Source organism: Anser anser, assembly GCF_964211835.1.
Source record: "Anser anser genome assembly, chromosome: 3".
NCBI lineage: Eukaryota > Metazoa > Chordata > Aves > Anseriformes > Anatidae > Anser > Anser anser.
In genome coordinates this window covers 90,137,691-90,159,886 of record NC_139722.1, presented here as the reverse complement: position 1 = coordinate 90,159,886, position 22,196 = coordinate 90,137,691, and the positions used below count along the sequence as shown (strand labels likewise).

The window sequence follows — 22,196 nt, the reverse complement described above, 5'->3', positions numbered from 1 at the left end:
AGAGCTGTAATTTTCTTTAACTGAGCTCTGATGATTGATGATTTCTCATGAGTACTTAACATGCATTTACTTTTATTTATCTGATCTTTTGTTTATCTAACACAGACAGTAGCACCGTCAAGGATTTTAGACTTTGCATTCAAGATTTTTTTTTCCCTTGTTACCATTTTCTTAACTTTCAGTCACAGTATGTGTATTATTCCCGCATAGAAATTATAGTAGTATAAGGTATGTATAAATACAAATAAGCAGAGTCAAGGCACTTGAAAATAAACATGAACAAGTAGCACTGGAAATTCAGGTGATGAAAAGTGTTTCTCTGTTTGTCCTATTAAGTGATTATGTACTGTCATTTGAACAGATCCCCTGTATATTTTACTTCAAGCTGTCGTGATTGTGTCTAATATTTGTATGTCTTTCTGGAATTTTTTGTAGATCCTGGCAAACAATCACTTTTGATAAACAGCCTGCATCTTTTATCAGAATAGTTGGAACTCACAACACAGCTAATGAGGTAAGGAACTTCTAACATAGCCTGTATTCTTCATGAATATATAACCATATAGTTTTTCATATCTTGCAACGAAATTAATGATGCTCGCTAAAGTGTACATGCTTTTTTTTTTCTCCTCTGGCAATCTAGCAAAATAAGAATGAATGCTTTCTGTATTTAAATATTGGTAAACTGTTATCATCTTCCCAGACTCTACAGAGTTGAAGGGTTGTTGCTAGTGTGTAGAATACATTTGTTTGGTTAGTTTTTACACACAAAGTACAGCAAAGTGTTTCTAGTTTTGACCTGTGCACAGTGCCATCAAACATTCCTGTCAAGTTTGATTAGAATTTAGTTTATCCCTTATTTTGATGAATGATGAAAATACTATTTTAGTGCACTAGAGAAAGGTGTATAGTCTCTGATTATTTGGTTTTATGACTTTTATATTTTTAATGAAGGAAACATAAGAAAAATCTCATTCTTCATAAGAAAATCTTATTTGCATATTATTCTCTTATAACTGATTTTCGTACCCAGTAAATCAGTTAACTAACAGTGACCAAAGAGATTTTTTCCATTCATTTTATACAGAAAAAAATGTTTTACAACAACCCAGTGCAACATTATCCTCTTTCTGTTTACTTGTGCTTCTGTCTTTTATTATTGTTGTGTATTGCCTCAGAGGAAGTCCGTGTTTTACAGTTGACTTCAGTGAAACAATTTACAATATGTAGATTTAAGAATATATGCATGTCTTTGAGAGATCATGATCTTACATGACAAAAAATAGAGGCACCAAGAGCTGCTTCCGTGTTTGTGCATGTATATCTACAGCCCGCATGCATAGTTCAGCCCAGAACATTGTACTTTCACCCTTTACAATGAACTGTAGATAGTGGTATTAAGGGTTGCCAGCTCCAGCAGTATTAGGAGTTACTGATTAGGATGGGACCAGATGACCTCCAAAGGTCCTATCTAACCTTAACCATTCTGCAATTTCTGATCATATTTAGCATAAGGGAAGGCTAGTTCTTAGACATGGGCAGAATTGTCAAATAGCATTATGTCCAATTTTAGAGCACCTATTGACAACATATGAGGTGTCAACATCAGTTTTCAGCAGACAATTAGAAAGAAGCTGACCAGTATACTGAACCAAAAATAACATTTTTCTTTCTAAGCACCATCTCCTGTAGCGTGTGGTTCAATCCTCATCAGTGAGTTCTCAGAAATATGTAATCAGAAACTGCCTTCAGGTTGTTGTGCGTGCATGAAGAAGCCTTTTCCATTACTGATCAGCATAGACAGTCCTATTTGCTCTCATGCCAATCTCTGTAGTTTCTCATCTCTTTATTAAAAAAGAATATGAGGAACATTGCATAAACTTAGCAAATCGGCCTATAAGAAACATTACCTCCAACTTGTAATTCTTAAAGGTAGCTTTAAGCCCTGAAGAGTAACAGATTTATGGGCTTTTAAACATAATTCTAATTACAAATTGGTTCCCGTTAACAAGGAATTTAATATCCTGTGTAGTTATTTGTATGGAGCACTGCATAACTATAGTGAAATCAGTATATGCTAATAGAGTTTATGGCTATTCATGTAACAGCTAAGTGGAACTATAAACGCATGTTGCCATTCTAAGTCTTACCCTCTTTTGTCTTTAAAAATTGTACCCCATTCTAATTTATTTTATTTTTCAAACAGTTTATTCATCCCAAAGCTTGGAGGAAGATTATTAGCGTACATATATTGCTATATTATATTACTTTTATATACCCTATTTTTTCTACGAGCACACAGCTGCAGCATACCTTTTAACTTTGAAGCACAATCTGATTTTTGGAGTTACAAAAACAAAAATGTAAATTTTCTCCATTTATTGAATGTTTTTATCTTTTAAACTTGTATTTTCCTCCACGATATATTCCATTTGTTGAAAGACATAATTTACAGAGATTTTCTTGACCTGTTTTTTTCTCTTTTTTTGGTAGGTTAGAACGTGATAAAAATGTAACCTGTTTTTCTTGAGCTTACAGACATCCTACTTTTATAAATAAAAGGATTATTTTTCCTTAGTCCTTATCATCATTTATTTGTCAGACAGATCACCTGATACTTTTAACTGACTATATAAGTTTTGTCATGTTATTCCTCTTCAGTAGTACTGACCTGGAAAGAGCATCTAGTTGCAAAAGTGAAAGCTTTGTCTTACAAATTGCTGCACCAGTGTGTGTGTGCTTGGCCTTACTGCTTTGTATGTCAAACCTTCCCTAAAACATCCATGAGAACTATAACATAACATTAGAGAACGATGCTGAACTGTGATCTCAACCTTTTGAGAGTAGAAAACACAGGATTGTTTGTTTTAGTAATACTGGTCTTAAGTACATAATTTCAACATTAGATTAAGTAGATGAGCTCAATTGTACTTCTCTATCTTCTGCTTCTTTCATAAGCTGAATTCTCTATATGTTAAAGTGGCAGCGTAACTGAAAATGGAATGAATAAATTCACAGGCCTGTTAATTTGCCAGATGCTGAGATGACCATTAAGAATTTAGTATGAAAGAAATGGTAAAAATTAAAGCTATAATTTAAGAATCAGGTACTTCAGATTTTATAGGCTAATATCTGCTAAATTTCAGTGGTGAGCGTAATATATTTTAAAAAGCATGCATCACTACGTAAAGCGAAATTTTATATGAAAAACCTTATTGGTGTAAGATACAGTACAGTTACGGAATCTTCTGACTTGTGGATCTCCATCCCATTCATTAGACTGTACTTCCTTTCAAGAAATACAATGCATTAAAGAAATGCAATGATGAGATATTGTTCTCTCCTGCAAATCCTGATGCTGATAAGTGTGGCTGGAAAAATGACAATAGCTGTTACTTTTAAAAGCATAGGAGTGTGATGAGTATAAAAGGGACTTTTCAAGAAGTGTAGCTGAACACAAAAATTGGCTTCTCAAGAACTGTAACAGATGGAGAGAATTCATGCCACTGTAGAAATTTGTTTGGCTTCAGAAAAAGCTTACCAGAAGAAATGCAGAGAAAAAGCCATTTCGTGCACGTGTGTATGTGTGTGGGTGTGGGTGCAGATATATTTTTAATCTGTTCATATATATATGAAGACATAGCAGTACATCTTTATATTAGCATGTGTGTATGTGTGGAAATATAAACATGCATCGTTGTGTATCTCTATAAAAAAAACTACAAGAACTTGTACACTGAGAGGCACAAGAAAATATAATGGGGATACAAAAAACAGAGTGAATGAGAATATATTTTATTCATTCCATTCATGCTGTCAGGATTTGAATTAAAAACTAGCCACCTCCTCAGAAAAGACCCAGGGGCTACTTTAGGCATGTCATTGTAGATATCTGCTCTATACACACTTGTGCAAGGATGGTCAAAAAGCATAATAGGATTTTCAGTTGTATTAAAGAAAGGTTAGAAAATACAATAGTGTGTAGTCTTCTATGAATATGTAGTATACCTGTGTTTTGTTTATGGTATTTGATTTTGTCCACTTTAACTTGAAAGGGCCTGGGAAAGGGCAGGTAGGATTATAAGAGATTCCCGTTGTTTGTGAGAAGAGCTTTAAAGATACGAACTACTTACAAGATGAATGATAGGAGATGTCATTCAAAAGTTACATAATTAACTTAAGACAATTTTTAAATTCAATTTTTAATGTTTGTCAAAGTTTAGCTATAAAACTACAATAAATGACAAAACAGGAAATTTTAAAAGCAATATAAGAAAATACTTAAATTACTATGTGGCAAAGCTGTGCAATTCATAGCAGTGACAAATGATGTAGAAGTAAGTTTTGTAACAGTTTAAGTGTTCCTCCCTTTTATCTTCCGAGGCAAGTCAAGAACAAGTTTAAGTAAAAGTCAAGTAGAAAATATATTGAAAAAAATACTTAACAGATGAGTTTCTTACTCAGGAAGCACTCACCTGTACAGTGGTCCGGGTTGCTTTGAAATATCAGAAACTGATCACTGTTTCAAAGGGCATATTTCATGTGATACAGCGACAGTTTCCTTGGACAGTCTGAATACATCTCTACATACTTCAGGATATCTCTGTAGAACTATCGTTGCTATTATAGAAGAAGGCAATCTTGAAATAGAGTCATATTGGTAATGATTTAAATTTCATTTTTCATGTGAATGAACATTCAGTCTTTGGAGGATGTAATTAGATCACAAGATACGTTTAAAACAATTAATATAATTGTTGTTGTCTTCCAATAGCATGTAGTAGATATTTATGCCACTTGGCAAAGGAAAAATCAGTTACAAATATCTCTATCTGCCATTGAACTTTCTGAATTGTTGTCTTTCTGAATTTTGGTGCCGTAAGTAAAGGTTTGTATAATTTGAAGGCCTTCTCTTGCTCCACTCTCATTATGTCACTGCAATATTTATGACACATGGAAAGATGTTTTTGACATCATGCTGAAACACTCTAATTTGGTTAAGTACTGATTTGGCCTGCATACTTCCATGTAGATTTCGTCTTGTTTTGATCATGCTTTTGACAGCATTTAGTTGTTTTGCTTTATCTTCATCTTTTGTTCTTTCCAGGTTTTTCACTGTGTGCATTTTGAGTGCCCAGCACAAAACGGTACCCACAAGGATGAGGGTTGTAAGGAAGTGGCAACAACAGAGGTGGGAGGTGGTGGACAACAGCTTGTTTCTCGCCCTGTTCGAGCTGCAAGCACTAGTTCCCTGCATTCCCCTCCTGGATCCACCTCGCGTTCACATGCTCACCAACCATAAAGGAGGCTGAAAGGGAGCTTTTGCAGCCCCATTGACATTATATAAAATCATTCAGAATTTTCTTGTGCTGGTACCTTTTCTTTCTTTTTCTCTGTGAACAAAGGGGACCATGTCTGAAAGATGGAAATACTGAAATGGCAAAGGCTTTTCCCAAGGACATGAAGAGACTGCTTCACTCTCCTCAATTTGTTCAAATCAGGCTGGTCTTCAAGGGGGGAGAAAATAGGTCTTCAATCTTCATCAAGTACCCCACTAACACCTACCTCTCTAATCTAACCAAGGCAAGGAGAACAGAAGGAAAAAAAAAAGGCAGAGTTACAATGAAAACCTAAAATGACTTGAGCAGAATGGAAGGCATATGAAACAAATATTTATTCCCTGAAGGCTTCCATTAGCAAAGAAAATGTTTAAAAAACACATCAGTACAGAACACGTTATTTTTAAAAGTTATTCTTCATTCATATTTCTTTTTATCATGTAATCTCTTTTTTAAATTGTTTTAACTCTGTATCCCACTTTTTCTTATTTTTGGCTGTAGCAAATGCTGTGCAGTAGATTAAGGAAGTATCAAATATGTTTACCTGCTGAGATGCAAATTCCCTCATTCATCAGTGGGATGACAAGAAAAGCCTTCATGATATCAACAAACTAATTAATGGATGCTATGTTAATCTTGACCTTAGTTAACTTTTCGAAGTACAAAATTGTCATTTCTTATACTCAAAAAGAGAATCCCTAAATCAAACTTCCATCTTGAGAAAAGCTTATTTTTCACTCATGAAGATTATTGCTTAAATTTTACTTATGTTTCTAAGAAAACTTGCAACAGATCATCTTTTTTTATTTTTCTTTTTTTGCCATAGAAAAATGGAACTGCATCTAGTCACTGAAAAGCAGTTGTTCTGAATACAAAAAGAAGAATTTGAAGAAACTTATTTGTATCCAAGACAAAATGCTTTACACTCTGGAGCTAAAAATTTAAAGGCCTCACATAAACTTTTCTCATAATCTTCAAAAAATGCGATGCTTTTACACAGTATTGTAAAGGATCTGACTATTGCTTTACATCACAGAATTGATTATCCATCCATGTCCGTCTGGATTAAATTGTGTACTACTTTGCTTGTTCCGAGTGTTTCCATATTGATGAGAACACAGCCTCTCATTCTCCAGACCTACATGACTTTTAGGAAGAGCTCCGTGGTGGTCTGTCAGTGTGTGATGAAGTGTTTTTGTATTGCGACAGTGATGTAATTGGCAAAATTGTTTAGGAGGTTGTTACTCCTCACAAAGCATATTATGTTGGAAATGTCAGCTAACCAGTTTTTTGAACTTGGAATCTCCTCTGGTGACAGATAAGCTTGTCAGAGAAAAAGAAAGCTAGTGCAGGATAAATATGGTTTTCCTTTGCATAACCATACTGATAAAATGAGTTATATCAATATAGCAAATAGTATGCTAATCTGTCACACTACTTAATTTTAAAGAATTTCCTGACTGGTTGTGCTTAAAACAGGAAGAAACATAACAAACAATAGCAAAGAATCAGTAGAACCTTCAAAGGAGAAATGCTTCCGCTTTCTTGTTTCCAATAAGAATGACTAGGCTTCATCAATAGTATTACACTATTTTTCATTGTCAAATTACTTTTGGGTTCAGACATTTGCGTGCAGTCCCCTCCTTTGCCACTGCCTTTTTCTGACTTGTGATGTCTGTGAGTGAAGATGCATGCGCACTGCGTTATATATCACTTGTAATACGTGCCATGGCTGCCTCGTACAACCCCGAGCTGTGAGGCAGGATATTTATTGCTCATGAGCCAGCACCTAGTCTTGGTTGTGATTACCTTATGGCCTAACAGCCTTTGGAGCATGAAAAAATTGAGACTAGCTACTGGGGACGCAATTCTTTTGTGTAAGTCCAAAAAGTTGGATTTTTTTTTTTTATTTGAGAAGTTAAAAAAGAAAAATCCTCTATTCTAGTTGTAAGCCATGCTGGAACTACTGAGATGCGTGGAGCATGTCTTGTCTTTGGTAGATAAGTCCTTCCTTGTCAGTGGTGGTATTTGTTTGCAGTTTGATCAAACAAGTTTGCTTTTCTCAAGTTGTGGGCAAGCAAAGGGCATAACTTCCTAGCTGTTAGCCTTTAATAGTCACTGTTATAGGGAATGCTTAAAAAAAAGGGGGTGGGAAGGTTTGTGCCAGCTGTTCTGAGTTTAGGCACTCAGAGAAAGAACAGGATTTTCAGTTTGTAATCTTTGATGTGCACAATTAATTTTTAGGATACTAATAAGCCTTACAGACCGTAAGCTATTGCAAATCCTTTTTGATCTTGTACTATGACTCACTGTTGAAGAGAAATGTCTATTTAATTCCCATGACATTAGCTCTCTGCCAGGAATCTGAATGAACAGATAGGAGAGATTCCCAAAACAAAAAGAATCAGCTCCTACAGAACTTCCAATACCTACCCCCAAAAATAATTCAAAACAAAAATCAGTTTATCATTGTCCCTTCATACAGAGAAATCAAAATTTTTAGTATTAGGTATTGTCAGTCACATTTGGCCTTTCTTACAATCTTTATTTTTTTCTGTTAAAGTTTTTCTTAGAACCTGTGACTAAGTCAGAGGTGTCACAGAGCTTTCAGGCCTTTAAGGTAAACCCTGCCACAGCTTGACAATTTCTAGTGAATCCTTTACCTTTTTATTCTAAGAAATAATGCTGAAATGTGTAAGGGACCTGAACTCTTCACGGTCTTCTAATATCATCCACCTACAAACACTCCTGATATCTTTATTGCCTAGTATAGTTTCCTGCTTTAAACATAGTGGCAGCAAGAGATAATTACTAGAGGCAAAGGAAAATACCACACAGAACTGATCTGTGCTTTTGTGCGAGTATTCTCATGCTTTCTAATTATTGTCTTTATTTATTGACTCTTAATATCAGATGTAGCTCTTGTATGTTCTTCTGATTTTTTTTAATTTATTTATTAATTTTTTTTGCTTTCAGTGGAAGTAAGTTGTGCTGTTATGACTTAACATCAGGGCATTTACAGTATCAGGATCTATCAGGGTCATGAAATAATATAATTATTCAGAAGTGCATGATCACTTAACTCATATTTTATTTGCAACAGAGGTAGAGCAGAACTGACCAGGTGTTCGTTATATTCTTGCCAGAAACTATGAGATAGATCTTTTGTTAATTTTCTAGGTAACAGAACTATATTGTCATCATTGAACCATTAATTCTATTTACTACTTGAGCTATAGTTATTGTTACCTTCAAATTCTCCAGGCTTCTTTTTCTCTGTTTTTCTTCCATAGGTTGAATTCAGAGTTAGATCTAACTCACACGGAGCTCAACAAAGCTCTTTCTAAAGTCTCTTTAATTAACCAATTTCAAATTAATTAAAATATTTTTATTCACAGAAATCCAGGGCCAAAAATCAACTTCAACAAGAGTAAATTCAGTATTTGTAAAACTTATTTATCTGGGAAAAGCAGCTCTAAAACAAAATTGAATGGTATGTTAATAGGAATTACAGTGAGAGAAGGTAATCCAAGACTAATGTAAAAGAGCACAGAGGGAAGAATCAGCAGTGTTTTTAGGGAAGGATCTGTTCTTCATCGCACTTTCCTTCCTTTACATCTCCATTTCATGCCTTTTCCATGCAAATCTCTTCTGCTTATTTAATATGATAACTCATGAAGGAGCTGAGTGTTTCTTATCATTGCTGAAAAGATCAAATGAACTTAATGCATCTTCATCTCTACTAATCATAACATCAAATTAGAGAGTCTTCAGTCTGCCATCTGACTTGGTGAGAGTCAGCTTCTGTGAAAGAAAAGAAAGGCAATGATATCAGTAGTTTTTCCACTTCTTCTAACCAAATGCATGTAACATCTACTCATTATTGAGCAATGTTTTGTACATCTAGAATCAGTGTGAAGATTAGAAGGCAAAGTTAATGCCATTTTTGTCTGATTGTTGTGTGTTAGCTCTGCTTATACAGTGACGCCCACTCAGAGACACTTAATATGGAATGAGAATGTAGCTGTGTTTTAACAGAAAGCAGAAAAGCTATATGTTGTTTTTCTTCTGTGAACGTCTTTGTTGGCTTGTATTTTGACAACTGTTGATAATACACCATCAAACGGGCAAATGAATGCATTGGTATTTTTGTTGCTGTGGCTGGAGTAGTCAGCAAATATCAGAGCAAGTAATACTTAATGTGTTTAAGAGTAAATGTTTAGGTTTGTGCGTCATCATATCAGTTCCTAGAGGGCTAAACTGTGCTGTAAAAACAGTAACTTGTAGATCCTAGAGGACACTTGAGGCCTGGTTCCCTTCCCCTTCTCTTAATTGATGATGTATTTAGGTCAGAACCCTTAGTTGTCTCTGAACTGATTGTCATTGGTTGTGCTGGTTAAATTACATATAGAAGCTTCCCAAAGCTTTGTACAGGATACAAGTAATAGAAGTCCTGGGTCAGGGTTAGTTGGAGTACCTAAATATTCATATGTGTTGAATTGACCTTGCGGTTAATCACTTAGCTTGAATTTAGAACAGGTTCTAAAGCTCCTAAACAGAACAAAAACCAACCAAATAAAAAGGTGTGAAATGTTACCCATGAGGTATGGCAGGATGCAGAATCTCTTTTATGGTTGCTTAAAATGTGCAAATGTCTAAACAAGGTATGGATAAGCAGGTCCAAAGCTGGTTTTGCCCAGTTGTTAGGAGCTGGCAATTTGGCTGTAGCGGGGTGTAAGTAAAACAGAGCAAACCAAACACTCATCTCAAGGGCAGTGGTGCAGTCCCAAGAACACAGGCACATTCCTCCTAGCTACCTGCGTGCTATGGCCTGCAGTCTTCGCAGAGCGAGCCTCCAGGTGAGTTTTGTTAACTGCTCGAAATGCACGTGCATTCTTTTGGCCCTTTGCAAGCTTTCATTGCAAAGCATTGACTGAGGTAGTATAGAAGTCACACCAATAGTCCGTGACAGAATCTGGACCTATGTTTGATTTTGAAAAAATAGTTTTAAAAATCATCCTGCAACTCTTCTTAGCTAAAGAAAGCCCAAATAAACAGCTGTAGTATAATGTGAGGAAACTGCAAGTATCTGTTGTTGACTATTAACTAAATTAACTACTTGCATCAGTTTTGTAGTACCATATGTGTTTAATTACTGTGATATATACAAATGGTGGAAATAAGTGAATTATCAGCTCTGCACTTAAGTAATAACATGCCCTTGGCTTTAGAGATTATCACCCCACCAGGACATCAGAATTCTTTATTTTCCCATTTGTTCCAACCTAAGAGAATAGCACAGGTCAGTGTTCTGAAAGAAAAAATTATAATTGATTCATTACATAAATGTTATGGGAATTGAATGTACATTATTATAGCTAAATATCTGAATGAGTGATGAGTTAGTCTGCCTAGGTGCAAATCTGCCTCTCCAGTGCCTCCTGCTTCTTCAGGTGGGCCCTGGGCTTTTTTAGAGGAAGGAGAGCTGCACTGTTGGTGAAGTTTAAGTACTTTTTCTCGCTAAAACTTTTACTCATCTGTTCTGTGTTTAGCATTTTGGTGCATCCATTCTCTTTGTGCAGATCCTCATCCCTCAGTTAGAAGAAGGTTACCTGCTTTCTTGGGGCCTTCTGGGTTATCCAGTGACTCCAACAGATGCATCACCACTACTGTCTATGCTAAGGAGCTTACAAAATTAACCTCTGTGCTGTTTTACAACAAATGCTGTTTGTCCAAACAGTATCAAGTAACGCCTGAAACATCTTAGTAAGTCAGGCTGTATTATTGTGGAGATGAAGGTTTGCACCTCTAAAACTCTGTGCCATGTAATTGGAGTGAATACTTGCGGCTTCTTTCTGGAGAGGAAGTAGGGAACTTGCATGCCTTCCAGAAATCATTCATTTTCCTTATATTTCCTCATATCATCTACATCACACATATGTTGTCTCTCTACTACTGAGCTATAATTGCTAGGTTGATTATGGTCAATTCCTAGAATCCAATAACTGTGTTTAATAATGGATGTGAAGAAGTTTTGTCTTTAATGAAAGGTTTTGGATTGTGCTTTCGAAGCATGGTCAGTCCCCTGAATTGTTTTTTGGCATCTTCCATATTTATCTGGTGGGACATTTTTTTTAGTTATTTTCAGTTGCTAAAAGACTGTAGGGTTCTTCACAGGAATTTTTCTTCATTTTTCACACTGAGAAACCAGTTTTGAAACAATCTCAGAGGGTTCATTGCTGGAGCACAGAGACAGGTTTCTTCTGCTGTCCCAGATTCCATGTGGATAATTCTGGGAGTTTGAGCTGTTTTTAGTAGCACATGCATTGATGTTGCATGATTTGGGTCTGTTTCAGGAATGAGGTAACATACTCATTTTGAGAGGTAAATATTTTGAGTAAATGTTTTTATGGAGTAGTAGAAGGCTTGTGGGTCTTAAATGATTAGGTTAGAAACATATCACTTAGAGCAAGGGCTGGAGTTGCAAGGAGGAGAAAATTGGGGGAGAAAACTGCTATGTAGTTACTCGTATGCATTTGTGCATATATAGCTCAGACAATGTATCTGTTTCGTAAGTTGAAGTGACTTTGAAGAGATGTGTTTTGACATGGCCTTTTTTTAGTTTAGTGAATTTTGGTAAGGAATCTATTATTTAGCTGAATATGAGTACTGATCAGAGGAAGAGAATGTAGGCAGCAAGGCTTTAGTAGTTTTTATGGGAAGAGCAACATGAAGGTCCGATTCCTGTAGTCTGAGCTACTTCTGTATGTCTCCTGACCTCACACCTCTTTTTCCTGCAGGATTCCCCCAGTCTGCTTGTTACTCCTTTTCTTTTTCTCCCTGCCTAGAATTGCTTTGCTGTTGCTGCAGTGTTCCCTGGAACTTTCCTCCAAATTGTAATATATTAAGTTTTTTGCTTTGTTTTGTTTGTTTTATTGTCTTATGTGGGATAAAGTATCCTAGTCCCAGTTCATTCATGTCAGACTTCAAAGTTGATTCCTGCTAGGCTGTCAAGTGCTAGTGAGCAAAATTTAAATTTGGCTGGCTGTGGCTATGGGAAACACTAGCCCATTTCAAGCTTGTACTTCTATAATCTGCAGTCTGTTACCCTTAAGAGAAAAATCATTAAGAGGTTTTCTGTTGACTTAAATTGTAGGTCAGGCTTTGTGCAGGCTTATCCAATTTAAGTCAAATATAATTGTACGTGTTTCTCTTTCAAATGATGTTCATATATGTTCAATTTGTTAGTTTTTCATTGTTCACTGTGTTAGTTGTATATAAGTGTTGTTTTCTCAATAAACTGCATTGTCAAAAGTGAACCTTGAAAGAATCTGTAACTTTTCAGAGTACCTGTAGGGAAGGTGTTTCAGCTACTTGAAGATTCAAGCATCACACTGAGTACATGGACTCATTTTGAGAAATACAGCATTACTTCACAATTCGGTGCCCATGTCTATTAACTTTGTCCAATATATTGTAAAATTTTCTTTCCTTTCTGCTTTGCTCAATTTTATTATTATCTGGATTATTGTCTTTCTGGAGTGACTGTTAATATTGTTCCTTCAAATACTGTAAATTAAATATTAGGAGCCAGGCTAAATAGAATTTCAGCTATTAATTAACTTCTTCCACTCATTTCTCAGTGCTCCTCTTTCATGACAGACAGGAGTTAAAAACTCTGTGGTTACATTCCCCTTTTCTGTTGCAATTATCATTGTATCTTGACAGTTTTGTGCATTAAATCCCTTTCCTTCTTTCTCATGTTTCCTAAACATCGATTTCCCATAACTTGGTTCTAAACTACCTCAGACCTTGCTGTGAACAGATTTTCAGCTACAGTGAATACTTTGTCATGGCCTTTGAATGTTCCCTAAATGCACGTATATGTAGCTAAATCAGCCTGCCTGGCAGCGACTGCATTTCAGGAGCACAATCTCCCTGGAGTAAGACACTTAATTGGGATGAATTCAGAGGCACACCCATTCAGGTTCATACTCAGAACTCTTTCACAGAAAACATTTAAGGAGCACAGCTTCTGATATGGGAAGTGCTTTGACTTTCTGGTCTCAGCTCTTTGAAGAAAAGTGATATTGCCTGCACTGGACTACTTTTACCTATCGTTTACTGTGACAACCGTCATAAAAATTGTGGTGTCAGACCTCCATTTCTGGCTGTTAGCAAGAACTTCACAATTGTGTTGGACTGTGCTTATCAGACGAGAATAATCCCCCACACAGCATGTTCTGATGACCTTGGTAACGTTTTATACTGCAGTGGATATGCATTGCCAACCATTTGGGCTAATTAGGTTTCAGGGAGAATGCTGGTTGCAGATTGTGCAGCAGCGATCCAATCAATAACTTTGGGAACTGTCTGGTTTTGTAAGTTATCCACTCAGCAAGGCAGTAAGCCTTGTTTGTACTGATTTCCTTTTAACCAGCAGACATGCACATCATCAAACAAGCATTTTGTAACACAAAATTTTCTATGTACATCTAGAAAAAGATGCATCACAGTTATATCCTTTGTAGTAACAACATATATTTGTAACAGAAGTTGTAGAATTATTAAACTGCTATAAGCTATGCTGTGCATGCTCCAGCGTTGTATTAACAGTTTGTATTAACAGCTGATAAGCAGAGGCTTATGGAGAGCAAGGAAGGCTAGATCTGGATTTCTTATTTAAGAGTTTCAAAGAGCAGCCAAATTCTCCAAAGTGAATGCAGGACCAGACAATGCTCAAATCAAACCGTCAAGTGAAACTCTTGTGCTTCGTATTTATTTCTTTGGGGATTTTTCCTTAAAGTATTTAACTGCACAGAAAAAAAAAAGAATATATTTAAAATAGTGATGATTAGAAATGCCACCTTTTCAAGAATGAGAGAGGTGAGATTTGAGACATAAAGTGATCTTTTGTGCTTAACAATTTGTCTGCAGTTTTGTTAAAGTAATGGTAGAGCCTGTCTGGTGCCATTCACATTTTGCATTTAACAATAAGAGACTTCTGGCAGAATTGGACTTACATCGTAGCACGGCAAGACTTTTATTGATGTAGAACTCATAATGCAGCAGCTTAAATATGACATAAAAAATGCTGGTGATTTTCATAGTGACTTGCAGGCTAATGGGACTCCATGATGCTGTGGCGAATGTTGAGGACAACAGCTGCAGTAGGCTGCTACCAGGTTGTGTTGCTGTACTTTCAGGAAGTACTGTGTGAATTGGTATTTCATCACTTTATTTCACCCAAAAAAGGGGGGAGGGGGAGGGAACTATTTGCAAACTTGGGAATCTATTTGTTTTCAAACAAGCAAAAAATTTGATTTTCAGAAGTGCTTAGCATTTGATTTCCTTTGGACTTCCATGAAAGTTGGGAACACTGAGCATTTGACTCATAAATAACAGGCCCTTGCCAACCTGTTTTTTCAACTTCACTTGCTAAACAGAAGTTTTGTAAGCCTTGCCTGGATTTCAGAACTTCATGCCCCAAAGCAGGTTCTGTTCTCTAGTAACAACAATCAAATCCTCTCTTGTGTAATCTTTTAAGCAGTTGTGGGTGTGTGTTCCTTTCATAAATGCATAGTCTTTGTTATCTAGAAAATGGAGAGGCCAAACACAGAAGACAGAAGTATGATACCAAATTGTAAGATCAAACCAAGGTGCTGTAGTAATCCATGCAATGGCATAATATAATTAGACCTGATTTCTTCTGTATGTTGATTAGACATATAATTGTTAATAAGTTTGACAGTTGTCAGGTTTGGAGAGTAAATGCCCAGTGATTTTAAGATAGAAGTTGGAGTATAAAGTGCCCGTCACCTCACTTAGTAAATTTTGGCATTTTTAATATATGGGGATACTTATGCAAGGAAGGCTTGCCTTGGAGATAATGTTTGCCTAAAATAGTACGGACTAAATGTAAGCCAGAAAACGGTATAACCCAGTCAATGAAAAGTAGTACATGTTGAAAATATCTGCATTCCCAGGCCATGTGGCCAAGTTAAAAAGAAGGTAAATGCTTTTTGCTCTATCCTGGGGAATCAGAGCCCTCTTGAGGGCTTGGAGAAATTTCCATTGCAGCCCTCAGGCAAAATTTTGGTTATGTTCAGGATAATGCAATTCATAGCGAGTGTTGGATATATTATACTAGAAGGAAAAATACACTTACAAAGCATGGATAGGAGAGGAATAAAGGTTGGATGAACTCAAAGTTAGGAAGAAATATTCTTTCTCATTGCTTTGGTAAGAATCCAGTTTATGTGCTTAGGCTGGTAAAATATCTATTAACAGGAAGGGATTGTGAGGAATTGAAGACTGAAATGGAAATGCAGACACCTTTCCAAACAGTAGGCGAGGCAGTTGTATGCTACACAGCCTGGGGACTGATTTCTAAGTTGTTTCTAATTCTAAAGGATGGACTCATTTGTAAATGAGCAGTAGCAATTTAAGCTTAAAACACTGTCACATCATTTGAATACGAGTTGGAGAGACCAGACACATACCAAGTCACAGTCATTTTGAATTCATGATAGGGAGCAAAATGCACATCGATGTGATATTTTTGTTACTTACTCATTTTATAATTTGCCCTTTATGAACTACTACTTAAAAATCCTCTTAGGCTGTACTAAACAAAGTAAATCTGGAAAGCAGGTTAAGTATGTAGGCAATGGTTTCCTTATAGCTTAAGGCAAAAGAGAGAGAGATTCGTATATCTTACTTGAATCTCTCTACTCCTGGGCTTTCCCATTCTCTTCCCTTTTTTCTCTCCCAATAATATGCCAAGCTTCTATGCCAGGGAGTGTGGTTTTGTGTTGTGTTATGTTTTGTTTTGTTCTCTCTGAAGCATCAGAAGAACAAAGTGTATCCCATTTAACAAGAGTGAGTGCATCACAAAAATATCCCTTAATGCAGCAGAGACATTGGGAAATTGCACATCTAGTCTATGCAATGGTAAAGTGGTAACTCTAGCCCCATTTATGAACTGTTCTTCGCTGTCTAGTTTTTAAGATGTTAAGCTTGGAGGTTGAAGCTTAAAAATTTAAGCTTTTATTTTTATTATTATTCCTCCCTCCCTCCTCCCCCCCAAGATGTATAGTCTTAGGGGGGGAAACTGAAATATTCACAGATCTTGGCTCCTATCAGCAACAAACTGCCTGACTGCTACACGGGTTCCCTCCTGGTTTGCAGAGAGGATGTGGGCCAGTTGTTATCGATGTATTCATGGAAATGCAAGCTTCTGTCATTCCGTTTGATCAAACACTGTGTGTTTTGAATGTTAAGATTCACAGTGCGTGTGTAGGGGAGATAGTGGTATCGCTTAGCACTGAAATATCATCATCTCTAGGATAAAATCAAATTGGCAAGAGAAGGTATTTTTAGAATATAAAAGGTATATTTGGCTTCCTATCTTTCAAATAGTTATTCTTTAAGAGAGGACATTCTGTGTCCTGCTCTGCTGCTTTGAGCCTTTGGAGAGATACAGTCTCTGTGCCCTGGTATCCTTTCTCTAGTAGTCCATAGCAGGGTGAGATGCCATGAAGAGCCTTATCTAAAGCTTTTTGGAAACGTAAATATACCAACTTGATCACATGTATTATTGTGCTTATTTACTTTTTCAAGGCACCTAACAAATTTCTGAGGTAATTATTTCCTCTGCAAAAGCCATCTTGAGTTTTTTGTGTGTTTACCAAAGGGGAAACACAGAAACACAGCTCATCTCTTCCCTGGGGAAGAGTTTTTACACTTTCAGATCTGTTGGATCATACGCTTTTACCTGTCCCCTCTTTCATTTGGAGTCCTTCACTACTGCATGTAGTGTGATTTTAGAAGACATGAGCCACTGGTCAGGGACTGCATGTGTTGTGTCCTGCAAATCAATCCACCACCCAGCCAAAGAAGCGTAGCTATGGGATAGCCTGGGAATTTGGTCATCCTCATTCACTGCCAAGTGCTTGCTCATGCACCTGCTTCTGATGACTGCCTGTGGCTACTTTCTTGTGCCTCCCTTATTCTCCAGTTGTGTGCCTTGGTGCATGGGGCTCATGCACAGGGCAACAACATAGGTTGAGACACAAATGTGTTTATTTAATCTAAAGACTTCTTTGCTTGTAGGTCATGTATCCACCCATACCTCTGTGTACCTGATGTATGCAAATGGCTGCAAGCAAATGAGTTATGTGCATGCACATGCTTGGATAATGAGAGATCCTTAATTTGATTTGTAGAAATTGTGAGTTTTGAAAATGTGGGCTATTGTATTCTTAGTTAATAAGCTTTGTTGAGGATTCCAGAATTTCTGCTTAACGACCATATAAAAGTAAAAGTGATTCTAGCAACAACTGTTCCTAATTGTTCTTACCTTGGAGACCGTGCGTTAGACCAAGTCTGAGCTGTATTTGGAGGTATTCATTTTTGAGAAATAGCTATTTTGCAGCCTGATTTCATGGTTTCCTTAGACAAATGTCTGAAGAAATCATATACAAACAAGTGTTCTTGAACATATCAATAGAGTATAATAAAAGAGTATTAGAAAGTTGCTTAGGAAATGCCTGAGGCTCTCTGGTGCAGTTCTACAAGTCTATTTTAACAAAGCAATTTGCTATCAATCCAACGTTGCAATGTATTAAACCGACGCCACTGTAAGGATCTCAAAAGGTCTTGGTTTGTAACAGTCTCATGAAATGAACACGTAAGATGGGTATTTTTTTAAATCAATGAGAATGTGGAACAAATAGATATATTTGACAGGTGTGTTCTTTATGCTGAGTGCTCTTTGGTAGACCACTGCATAAATATCCTTGTTGTTTTAATTCAGACATGACATTATCACATTCTGTTATCAACTGCTGGGTGAAAAGATATTTTTCCTAAGGTGCTGACACAGTGTAATTTTATTGCTGCTTGCACTGTCCAAACTTCAGCATCACGTAATGGAGCTGGCACTTTCTCTTACAGAAGTATTTTTAAGCTAATAGTTTTACTATTAATAAGCAGATAAATGGGTTTTTATTGATATAAATGGAAAATGTGTCATGGTGCTTTTAGTCATGTTCTAAGCTGTATGGCATCAGAAGAAGTTCACTGCAAATACATAAGCTTACATTATGGTTACATTTTAATTTCTGTAGTTATTAATGATAATATCAGACAGAAACAACTACCCTTGTAAGTGACTGGAATGAGGAAAGGAATTAATGCATAGTTTACTTGCTGTCATAGTATTGTCTAGGTTAAAATCTATTAGGATGATCATAAGAAAGAAAAGCCTTTGTGATTAAGGCTGTTAGAAGGAATGTGCTTTTCAGCTAAAATACAGAAGGACGTAACAGTAGTGGTATATGAATATCTTCAGTCAACAGCTTTCCGGTTGATATGTACACTTAACTCTTTCCCATATGTTTAATGGTAGTGATTTCTTGGTCTGCTCCTCTGGCCTGCTCCCAGCAGCTTTTCTCTTCTTTGTGCTACTGTAACTTGAACGTGCAGGGGCTTCTATCAGTGACAGCACTGTTCTCTGACTCTCAAGTTCAATCTGTTGAGAGGGAAATGGAGCATGTCCCTACTATACAAACACTTTCTTTGTCCGTGTTCTTATATTGAACTGGTGAAAAGATTTATTTAAATGCAGGTTAATACAGACAGCTCCGTTGTCAAAAGTAATGTCTCTAACTGCAGACCTGTGGAAATACTTGGGCAGAGAACACTGAATACTGCATTGGTAACTTCAAAGTCTTAAAAACTAACTGGGGAGAGTTTTGCCACAGCTATAGCCCACTACCATCATATTAGCCCCTGACTAGAACAGTCAGTTAGCTCCAGCATTCTTTCCACTTTTCTGGAATCGGGAGCAATAGTATAAATATGCATAGGTCATCCTGGACAGTTTATGAGATCCTAATTCTTCATTAGATTGACCTTTCTTTCTGTTTCAAACTAGACTAGGCCAGCATCGTAGAATTAGATTTTACACAACTCTAATGTAGCAGCAATTAAAGATTTATTATATACCTATATAGCAAATAAGTTTAGATTATATGATTTTAACAGCACTCAATCAGTATCTAAGTATCAGCCAATTAACACCATGATCTAAAGGAATTTGCTACACTAGAAACAGCAACTTAGTTAAAGATTTATGAATGGCAAGGTTCACCTGAGACTTACTGCAGGGTCCTGGGGATCTGAATCCAGTCATGCACTTCCAAAATACCCCTTCAGAAGGAATTACTAGCCCTTCTCCCTCATCAGCGTTTGTCCGCAGACCAGCTTGTTCCCCAAGGAGTCAGCCCTGTGATGAGCTTCCCCTCAGGGGTAGCCTAAGAGGTGTCCCAGCTCAAGGGGAGATGGAGGGTGCAGCCCATTGTGCTCCCTGGAGAGCTCCAAGGGTTCTTGTTTGGGATCACTATTTATAGGATTGCGAGGCCATTGTCTTTTGGTCAGGAATTTTCCAGGATTCAGTTCTTTCACTACTTTGTTTAGGAATCACGTTGCACAATCCCCCCTTCCTCCCCCTTAGCCCTGAACAAGGGAGTGAGGCAGTGTCGGACTTCACCACATTCTGTAGATAACAGAGGAATGAGGCTTTTCCTCTCATGTTTATTAGATAAAGTGATTGATTTGTAGTCAAGCTCAGCTTCCTTATCAGGTTGTTTCCTGGAATGAGCTCTGTCTGGGGTTCCCTTGGTCCTGTTGAAGGAGCAATCTCACTGAGGCCTACTGAGGCCTGAGCAAGACGTAGGCCAAGTGCAGCAGCAGAGCGTAGCCGCCACAGACAGCAAGACATCCTGTAATGTTCTGTCATTTGCAAGACTCAGGTGTGACTGATGGTGTGTTTAACAACTTCCATGGTTCATTACACTTGCACATAATCTTTTTGGGTGATAGACAGCATTTAGACATTCCAGTACATGACTAGGACAATTAAAACTTCTGCTCAAAGGGGGTGCTGTTACTCCCCTCATGTCCTTATTCATACTTGCAACCTTAAAAATGCAAACTGCAAGTTTACTTATATTCTAGGACGTTTTCTTTCTTGTGTTTTCAAGCTTAAACTCTGAAAACTGCTCTCAGTGGTAGCTGTTTAGGGAAGTGACTCTCCCAATAACTTCTTTGTAATGATTTCTAAGCTTAACTGTTACACAATTCAGATATTCTTTCAGCAGGATAAGGAAAAGGGAAGAAAGATTATTATTCATCTTCAGGAAATGATCCTTTGGCCAGACGTGAAGGAGCTCATGAAAAGACCTGGTCCTTCATTTTAGCCTATCATGAGCCATAGCCAAGGAGGTGCTCTTGTAATGGTTGAAAGGGTTTTTAACTGTGTGAAGATGAGACAGAAAGGAGCAGATGAAACATGAATATTTAGGACCATATTGACCAACGGACTGACAAGTAAGGTTGATATCTGTAAAAGCTGCTTTCCAACGCTGCCAAATCCTATGCAGTCAGTGGGTAGTAGGCTAAATACCTAAATTAATAGGTACCTATATTATGTGGACTAAATATGATTTCTGATTCTCCCCACTGATTGCAGTAGTGGGCAGGTCAAATCAGCCATGCTCTCTTAGGTTGCGACATAGCAGTAGGCACATAAATCTAAGATGCCATGGAAGGTCACTGCATATACCCCACAATTGCCTGTAGCAGTCCTACATCAAATTTAATGGTTGACTTTTATTCAATTGGAAATGCTTGTGTAATGTCTAAATCCAAAATATCAAATGTTTTCAACTTGATTACAAGTTTGTAAGAAGATAACTACAGTATAGCTTCCATCACTAATGTCACTTGCAACATCTCCTGTTTTTAATAAATATTCAAGATGAAATAAGGTAACAGTTGTACCCATGATCTAATTGAAGAAACTATCCTGTCCTAGGTGTTATGCAAAGCTGTATTTCAGGCTTAGGTTGGAATTGTTCACTGGTCCATTTTATTGCAGGGAAGATACTAATGTATTCTGTTCCCCTGAAAATGTTGAAGATATTAGGTAATAGCTGTCATGTAAATTTTACTTCTAAGAATGTGAAGTAGCAAGTTGCTGTATCATTTTCGTTCTCAAATGTAAATAAAATTGCCCATTTGTTGAGTGATTTTAATTTTAAGGTTGATTGTGCAATCTGCCTATCTTATTTTTCTCAAGATTAATGGTTTTCCTTAGCTGTCTTTCTCTCCGCTTTCTTTTTTCTTTTCCCTCACCCTTCAGAGCCAAATTACTGAAACACAGCAGGTGCTGACAAACAAGAACTTCATGCATTTTATTTATCATGAAACTGCTAAAATTCTAGCTTTTTAGCTCACTTAATCATTTTGACAAGATGACAATATGATGTATCATCACCAGAGAGATGACACTAGACAGATGACAATACTAATCCTGCAGTAGGTTCTCAAGGGAGATTTTTATTGTAAAAATTGACATATATTGTATCAAGGTGAACATAATACATTTAGGAAAACAGCAGTTTGCACTGTTCAGTATATCTCTAGGTCTTTATCACTCTTGAGTCAGAGTTTGTGCTAATCTCAGCTGCCTCAGAATTTGGGCTCTGTTAAAGCTGGCAGGTCCTTCATGTCAGCCCCCACTACTGGAGTTGTTGAGATACTGACAGATAGGGGACACACAGGTGTTTGCTTAATAGTTATTTCCCCAGGGACTCCTGTCAGAGCTGTTGGCAGGGAAGTAGGGGAATTACCTTGGAAATTGCTAACTCACTTTCACCGAATGATAGACTGGTGCATTGCAAAACAAATTTGACCAGTTCTGAATGTATGAACTGCCTCCAGAAAGAGAGGAAACTATTCCTACCATAGATGATGTCACCCAACTGTTGCCTTGTCAAATCAGTTACATCG

At 37.0% G+C, this 22,196-nt stretch overlaps 1 protein-coding gene across 1 annotated transcript in view; it reads left to right on the top strand.

Moving 5' to 3' along the window:
• BTBD9 (BTB domain containing 9) overlaps positions 1-9,471 on the top strand; it is a 122,696-nt gene extending 113,225 nt beyond the window's left edge. The window contains exons 11-12 of the mRNA XM_083831967.1: positions 436-514; positions 5,108-9,471. Of these exons, the coding sequence (XP_083688093.1) occupies positions 436-514; positions 5,108-5,302 (274 nt within the window). The 3' untranslated portion in view covers positions 5,303-9,471. The remainder of the gene's footprint in view (positions 1-435; positions 515-5,107) is intronic.
• Positions 9,472-22,196: the final 12,725 nt, after the last annotated feature.